The sequence below is a fragment of the Heteronotia binoei genome, chromosome 1 (assembly GCF_032191835.1).
Source record: "Heteronotia binoei isolate CCM8104 ecotype False Entrance Well chromosome 1, APGP_CSIRO_Hbin_v1, whole genome shotgun sequence".
Classification (NCBI taxonomy): domain Eukaryota; kingdom Metazoa; phylum Chordata; class Lepidosauria; order Squamata; family Gekkonidae; genus Heteronotia; species Heteronotia binoei.
Genome location: NC_083223.1, coordinates 62,466,409 through 62,475,083, shown reverse-complemented (window position 1 = coordinate 62,475,083; position 8,675 = coordinate 62,466,409). Strand labels below are relative to the sequence as shown.

The following is an 8,675-nucleotide window of genomic DNA, read 5'->3' as shown; positions in this document are numbered from 1 at the left end:
CAAAAATCAACGAATATTCGAATACAAAATTGATATTAATAGGTGTGCATGTTCATGGATGTTACAGGCAGCTATTCTGTACCTAAAAGAGTTTCCATAAAATATTCCTTTGGTTAAAATGCTAAAGATTTTAAGTTTACAGTTTATGTATGTAAATTTTCTACATTCCAGGAGTACTTTCTTCTGTGTGACTTGAGATGTGCCCTAGAACACATCCAATTCTCCTGTGACTATGCATTAGAGGGGACATACTATAGCAGCTGTTTTTCAGGGAAGATAGTCCTTATGAAGGTATTTGAAGGAAACTTAAAATACCTTAAAATTTCTCAGGCTGGATTTGAAAATCATTGGGATATCGGCACTAGATCATTCAGAAACTCCAGAAAGAAAGAACCATTATTTGTGTGGCACTGAAAGAGGCACCCAAATAGAGATGCCAGCCTTCCCGTGGGACCTGAGGATCCCCTGGAATTACAACTCGACTCCAGAGATCAGTTCCCCTGGAGAAAATGGATGCTTTGGAGGGGGGCATTGTACCCCACTGAGATCTCTGTCCTCCATCTCCAAATCTCCAGGACTTTTCCAAGCTAGATCCGGCAACCCTAAGGTGGAACCTGTGTAAGGGAGACTTATCCCTCTATCACCACCACCTACTGGATTGCTGACCATGTGAAATGTGTGGTGATACAATGGGAGCAGGGGCCCTACATAATGCCTCACTTAGTCTGCAACTGACTTTCACTTAGGAAGCAAATCTCAATGATTTGAGACTTACTTCCAAATTGACACTTAGGGGCCTGGGCAGTTAGCCTGTAATCCTGTACAGAGTTAGATATGCACAGGTCAGGCAGGCAGGATGATGCACAACCGGGCCTTGCTCATGTCCTCGACCCGCGTTACCTGATGACGCAGCCCAAGCGAGCCTGCGGCAGCAGCATCCAAGACGGGAGGGATGCAGAAGCTGCCTAATTCTCAGCGGCCGCCTCAGCCAATCAGCGGCGTCTCCTTTGCCCGGGATTTCCCCAACCCCGATGCAGGAGGCTGCAGCAGCCGCTGCTCGCTCTGAGTCTTGGTTCCCGCGGCGACTTCCTAGCAATGGTTGGTAGGAAGCAACGGTGACCTTGCGGCCACTGGAAAGCGTGCGCCCCAAAGCCGGGGTAGTGGTGGCCATGGGCAATGTACCGTCCGCGGTGAAACACTGTCTCAGCTACCAGCATCTCCTCAAAGAGCAGCTGTGGATTGGGGAGCCGGCCCTGCAGCCGTCCGCACAGGTACTACCTCACGGGGGCGAGCCTCTGCAACAACAAAGCTGTCCGGCAGCTAAAAGGGGTCTCTGCCCGCCAGAGTGGTCGCGGAGACCACGCCCCTGCCTCGGCACTGACGCGGAGGGATCTGGATGGTGACGTCTTGAGAGAGGATGCTCCTGAGAAAATATCCTAGCGCGGGAGGGGTGGGGGGCGAGATACTCCGCCATCATAGGAACTACTAGAGGGCTCTAGCTACTCTTTCATTTGAAGGTGAAGAATCTAAGCCGAAGTATGGGAGGGTTTCTTAGCCCAGCCAAAATTCTCTCTTCCGTGAATGTTAGGGTATAGTAGCGGCCACTGGTTCTCTATGGGATCATCGGTACACTAACGCTGCAGTCTTGCGCCAATGAAGAGCAAGTCCGTTGAACGGCCTGGAACTGACTGCACAGGCACCGTGTGTCTCCTTTTCCTCTCTCCTTGCTGAAGTATTACACAACAGACAGCCTAAAGACTTTGCAACGCTGCCCCTTGTTCTGCCCCTCCCTCCATTTCTGGCAGCAGAGTTTGTATGTGACAGTAGGAAGTTACTGGAACGGAGGGGAGAGTGGCTAGGAGACATCAGAGCAAAGGCCGAGTCCAGTGGCACCTTTTAGACTAACAAAGTTTTATTCATGGTATAAGCTTTTGTGTGCACGCACACTTCTTCAAATACAGAGATGTGCGGGTGGTAGTGAAGCTTGTCCCATTTTCCAACTCTCTGCCCACACACTTAGATATCCTCAGAAAAATGAAGAATTTAAATATCATTGCTTTTTCCAAATAACTGCACATATGGGGTTCTACACATCGTCCCCCTGTTGGGCAGAATGATTTTCATTATAGTGGTGGGATGCAGCATGCATTTTGACCTGTTGGTGGTACAACCAGTAATCTGCCCTAAGATTCAGCAAGAAAAGCAGGCAATAAACAAGTAATACCACATATGGGCATGTGTATTATTGATACACATGGTGTCTGCCTTCCTCACAGAGATTCAGGGCAGATTATTAATTGTGCCACTTTTCATCTGGTTTGCTGCCTTACCTTGAAGTGTGAGCACACACGTTATGAGAAGAGGAGAAACGCAAAGATGGAGATGCAAGGACGTGTGCATGGGAAGTGTCTATTGAGTTTAAAAATGGTTTCGCTTATGTGGGATGTTAGGCCTTGCCCATGTTTACCTCGTTTCTTCTGGAGCACACAATAGCTTATGTTCTGAACAAAACTTTGTTGGTCTTAAAGATGAACTTGACTCCTACCTTGTTCTACTGCTTCAGATCAGCACGGCTGTCCACTTGGATTTACCCATTTTCAGTTATGGTTAGATATAATTACTTGTGATGAGTTGTGCTGATTATGGATGGGAATAGACACTGGAATGTGCAGTACAATCTGCATCATATCTTCAAATGCCATGAAATGTTGGTAGGTTTATACACCAGGATAATTCTAATGTGCACTCTGTGTCTGTTCTTTTCTCTCCCTGCTTAGCTTGTTCAAGCAGTAGTATAGCCAGATGCTGATGATTTCCCCCATCCCTTCATGGAAGTTAAATAAAATAGAATTGGACAAAAGGAAAGTTCTGGATAATGGTTTGCACCAGCAATCCCCTCACTTGAAATTGAGCATGGTAGATTAAAGTGATATTCCTGCATGCAGCCCACTGTCTCTGTGGAGAGGCAGCTTGTTTAGGCAGAGATCTTTTCACCTTGGCAGCCTCAATACCTCACTGCTTCCCTTGAAGATGTTGGCATCTGTTGGCCCACCCATGCTTCTGGCGTGGAATAGAGAACAAAATATGGAGTGGCTGGAATGGCCATCAGAAAGTGCTGACAGGCTGGAATGCCATTCTGCTTCCATGTGCTTCCTATAGTCTTTCCAGCCACCCTATGTTCTCATATTGCATCAAACCATTCCACCAGGCAAATTTGAGCAGGGTATGTAATTTTCAGTGCAATCCTAGGCAAGGTTGCTCCAGACGAAGTCCACTGAAATCCATGTTACCCTTCCTAGGATTGCATTGTTATTTTCTGCCCTGGCTGACTTTCGGCCTGCCTATATTATGCATGTGGAGTGTGAAGCTAGTATTGAGGCATCCTAGAAACTGTAACATGAATCATCAGCATGTCATTGTCCTCCCCCCCCATTTCTAACTCCCCACGATGTTAGTATTTTGAAGGAAGGGTTTACCAGGATGCCTTATCCTTCTTATCCCCCCTTCCTAAATGTCTTAGCCCTTCTTATATAAATGCAACATGCCAATTCTAGGGTCAAATGAGTACCGGTTCTTTTCCTGAGGATGAGAAGGTTATGGGTAGATGGATGGCAAACATATCTCCTGTGAGCTGTGAAAAGGTGTGTTGGGAATAAAGGTGGGATCTGTGCTCACAACTACCATTTCCTTTTGGAAGATGTATCAATTCCATCAAAATCCTCAGATCCTAAGGGAGAAATCCCTGTCTTCAGATCTGTAGTCTGAGAAAGCTGAATAGTTTTTCCTAATGGAGAGGGTACTTTTACAAGTGGTCTTTGTTGGTCAAGAGGAACTCTGGCCTTTTCCTGTGTCTAAAGGCCCTGAAGTAGGCTCCCCCCAAAGGTGTTTGGCTGGAAAGCTATGGGTTTCTAATCTGATATATTGGATTCCACCCCCCCCCCCCAAACACATTCAACATTGAAGTCCCAGAACTGTATCACAGACCTACAGTATTGGCTGAATAGGCAGTAATGGTTTTGATGGACCAGGGGTCTGATTCAATATAAGACAGGTTTTTATGTGTTCCAAAACATCTTCATAGTATGTTTTACATGACTTCTGTTCTGTAGCATTGCTTGGTATGATTCTTAGCTTGTAAATTCTATTGAAATCAGTGGGACTAAAGCATGCATATAATTACTGACAATGAAATCCTATGCAGAGTTAGGCTTGCCAATCCCCAGGTCCCAGCGGGGGTTCTGCCACTTTCCCAGTCTCCTTCCCGCCCTCAGTCAGCTGGCTGGCATGGGGAAGCCCTTCCCCCAAAGCCACCATGTGATTTTTTTCCCCCCTCTGGAGGCTCCAGTCTCCGATTGGAAAGGCTTCCTCTTGGGATGGGGTGTCTGTGTTACTTGGAAGAAGTTGGCTGCAACTCGTGAGTAGAGAGGCCAATCCCTCTCTTCAGAGTCTCCAGAAACCGGGGTGGAGGGTGGGGGGGTGGGAACTGAGCACTTCATTGTTCCCTAAGTGGAGATCGATTCTCATAGGGTATAATGGGGAATTGATCTGGAGGTTTCGGGGACTCTGCGGGAGCTGTTTTTTGAGGTAGAGGCACCAAATTTTCAGTATAGTATCTAGTGCCTCTCCCCAAAGTACCCCCCAAGTTTCAAAACGATTGGACCAGGGGGTCCAATTCTATGAGCCCCAAAAGAAGGTGCCCCTATCCTTCATTATTTCCTATGGAAGGAAGACATTTAAAAAGGCGTGATGTCCCTTTAAATGTGATGGCCAGAACTCCCTTGGAGTTCAATTAGTATTTTTTGCACCATAAGACTCACTTTCCCCCCCCAAAAAAGTGGAGGGAAAAGTGTGTGCGTCTTAAGGAGCGAATACTGCAAAAAATTCACACAAATGCCTCTAAATTCACACAAATGGCTCTAAAAACTAGGTGCATCTTATGCTCAGGTGCGTCTTATGGAGCGAAAAATACGGTATGCTTGTCACACCCTTGTTCCTGGCTCCACCCCCAATATCTCCTGCCTCCACCCCCAAAGTCTCCTGGCTCCACCCCCAAAGTCCCCAGATATTTCTTGAATTGGACTTGGCAACCCTATGCAGAGTTAGTCTAGTCTATGACCACTGAATCAGGTGGTCCCAATCCACTCTTATTGGTTGAAAACAGTGAGATATGTGTTAGTTGGTTTCAGTAGGACCTAAGTGTAAGTAATTTTGGCCAGGCTTGGGCCAGCATGTATAAATTCCTTCTGTTGAAATAACACAGTTTTATTCATTCACTTGTCATGAAATTGTATCTCACAGAATTTATCCTTTTTTGGGTGTTTCTGACCACAGATGTTAGTTGAAGCAAAGGTGTTTGAAAACAATGATGTTATTTTATGGGCTTCAACAGAAATATTTAAAACCCCTCAAATAGCAAATAGCCCCCAAATAGAGGGAGTCTAGAGAGGTCACTAGTAAAGCAGAAGACAAAAAATTGGTTTAGTGTAAAATGTCCAGGCTTTGAAATATCCTAGTTATTATATTTCCACATGAGGTAACAATGTGATTGATCAAGAAAAACTGAGTGATAAAGGAGCATCCAGAATATTTGGATAATATGAACTTTAGAATAAAAAGTGCTGAATAAATAAGGATTTGTTAAGACTGGAAACTGGAGAGAGGAATGAGCTCAGATGTAAAGAACCTTTGCACAATCAGAGGCAGGATATTGGGGATATGTACGGAGGACCCTGTGCCATAGCAGCCATAGATACTGAAATGCTAGTCCTGTTACTTGAAGCTAAAGCATGCTTGAACGTCATGAATGCTACAACTCAAGGCAGCTCTATGTGTTTTTTACTGAAGCACTGTAACTAGTTATCACTCTATAGAGCAGCATATAATTTCCCTGTAGCATTTTACATACTGCTGAAATTAAAACATGTGTTGCTTGTTCATATAGTTGTTAGATAAATTCTAAAGGAAGACTCCATGAGTGATGAGTTAATTGAAGCCAAGATTTCAACATACACCAGTTTTAAGAGTTTCTGATTTTTATATTCTTCTAGTGAACAATAAGAATATTAGAAACTCTCCTATGAATGGCTGTTTCTCATAATTTCAGCATAAAGGTGTTTTATTTTGTAATGTGAGATTAGCTATGCAGGTGTCTTTTGTGGGAGATCTCCCACCTCCAGTGGCAAATATCAAGCCTAGAGGTGACCCAAGGGCATGTGTAACCCAAACAAGCCTACAGATTATGAGCATGTGCCTAAAGAGACTACCTGGTGAACCACCATACCAAATACTGCCACAGTGTAGGTACAAAACTCCTCAAGTACTGGCTATTTTGAATTTCAAAGAGACCATTCATGTGATGTGAGATTGTTCAGATAGATAGATAGATAGATAGATAGATAGATAGATAGATAGATAGATAGATAGATAGATAGATAGATAGATAGATAGATAGATAGATAGATGGATGGATGCTAAACTGTGGTGAATTTCAGTGATTAAGAAAGTTGCCACTAAGAAGAAGAAGAAGAAGAAGAAGAAGAAGAAGAAGAAGAAGAAGAAGAAGAAGAAGAAGAAGAAGAAGAAGAAGAAGAAGAAGAAATTGGATTTATATCCTGCCCTTTGCTAGCCAAAGGAGTCTCAGAGCAGTTTACAAATCTCCTTTCCCTTCCCCTCCCCATAACAGACACTCTGTGAGGTAGGTGGGGCTAAGAGTTCTCCCAGAACTGCTCTTGAGCAGAATAGCCTTGGCAGAACTTGTGGCTGACCCAAGGTCACATCAGCAGGCATATTGGGAGGAGTGGGAATCAAACTGGTTCTCCCAGATAAGAGTCCGCACATTAAATCACTGCACCAAACTGACTCTTGGCTGGGTTGAAAAGTTGCACGCTGGTGTGTTTGAGTCTATAATGATTTCCTGTGTTTCTTTGCTGATGCTTATTGTTCATTATCTTTAATGAGGTATACATGTGTCATTTATTTCTTTATTTATTATTTATACGCCGTTATTGTGCACCATTTTGTTCCTGGTGCCCTTAATAGAGTTGTTTCTTTTACACCATTTTTATGCAGTTAATGCAAACATAAGCTTATAAATGCATTAATATTGATAGGAAAATATGGTGTGAGGAAACAGTCTAGCAGGGTGGGAAATCCCATAGCATCCATAATTATTTCTAATGGTATCTTTCTCCATCCAGACACCCTTTGTGATGAGACACTGAAACCAGTCTTTCAGTTTTTGAGTTAACGGAAAGAGATTGCTATTAGGTTGTCTGTACCCCCACATATAAAATATGGTATGCATCACTAACATAAACGTCATTGCTGCTATAGGAAACATTTGTTGAGAAATCGAGCATTGGGTTACATATTTATATCTTTTGGTTGGGCAGGAGCATGCAGCTTTGCACTCTGTTGCTGAGAAAAGGGATCAGGAACATTTTGATGGCTTAGAAGAGAATGATTAGAAATAAATGCTTGCCTTTTTTACATGTGGACAGTTGATGATAAGTGAAGGTGTAAGACAGTGAATATTGTTGCACTGGCATTTAAGGCTGGCTGTAGAATAAACAAATCTGTTACTATTTAGTGGCAAGGAGCCATAGCCCAGGAAACAGTCTGCATAGCCTTAGACAAGTAACGGGCTATTAGCACATTATGCAGTACACAACTTGGGTCTGGGGTCCTCACCCTGTGTCCAAATAACACTACAGTCAGACATGGGCTGTGAGTTCCCCTCAGTTCCCATGCATGTGGTGCCCAATTCAGATTCTCACATGTAGAGAAAAGGTCCCTCATGTCATTTTCCACCCTGAAATAGTCTAGAAGGGGTGCTATTTGACCAGTTAAGGGAACCTGAGCTTTAAACTGAGTGCATATTTGTCAGTACTTAAACCCACTCCAGACTTTGAGAATACCTGTGTGACATAGATGTTTGTCATGTTCAGACTTTACATTTGAAGCATACACTTAAAGCTTAGAGAGACACATCTAAAAAGAAAAGCAGTTGATAAAGAGTCCCTTAGAAGAGCTGCAAAACATTTTGTTTGGTATGTGAGAAGGTGAAACTAAGATAAGACGTGAACATCAGAAGAAAACCTGCAACCTTTTATGTATACTTTCTTGATTGGTTTCAATCTTTGGGGGGATTTTTATTACCTTCATGTTCCAAATCTAGTAGTATTCAGATCAGCAAATACCCTTCGGTGCATTCTATTATTTCAAAATGTTTTTGTCCTAATGGATTTTAGAAGTCATTATTATTTGTAGTAATTGGTTTATTAGTGTTGCGTATCCCAAAGAGTATGTTTTTAATTTGAGGTTACTACAAGTCTTAGATCATTTGAACCATTTTATTGCCATACATTTTCCATCAAGTTCTCATTCTCAAACCCACAATGTGTTGTTGGTTTAACTTGCATTAGCAGTGTTCATATACCATTTATTCTGCATGGAATTCTCCTTTTGTTACTTTAAAACACTGTGATGTTTCTCTCAAGTATAAGCTTGTGGTTGTTTGGTTATTTCTCTTCTGCAGTGTGCCTTTCCAATGAGAATAGGGATGCTACCCTCCAGGTGGGAACTGGGGATCCTGTGGAATTACACTCATCTCCAGACTATAGAGCTCAGTTCCCCTGGAGCAAATGGATGGTTGGGAGGGTGGACTCTGTGGTGTT

The 8,675-nt window shown here is 43.3% G+C and overlaps 1 protein-coding gene across 1 annotated transcript in view; it reads left to right on the top strand.

Annotated features, from left to right (window-relative positions):
- Window positions 1–936: 936 nt before the first annotated feature.
- Window positions 937–8,675, top strand: part of HMGCLL1 (3-hydroxy-3-methylglutaryl-CoA lyase like 1) — a 98,672-nt gene continuing 90,933 nt past the window's right edge. The window contains exon 1 of the mRNA XM_060258327.1: window positions 937–1,271. Within this exon, the coding sequence (XP_060114310.1) occupies window positions 1,170–1,271 (102 nt within the window). The 5' untranslated portion in view covers window positions 937–1,169. The remainder of the gene's footprint in view (window positions 1,272–8,675) is intronic.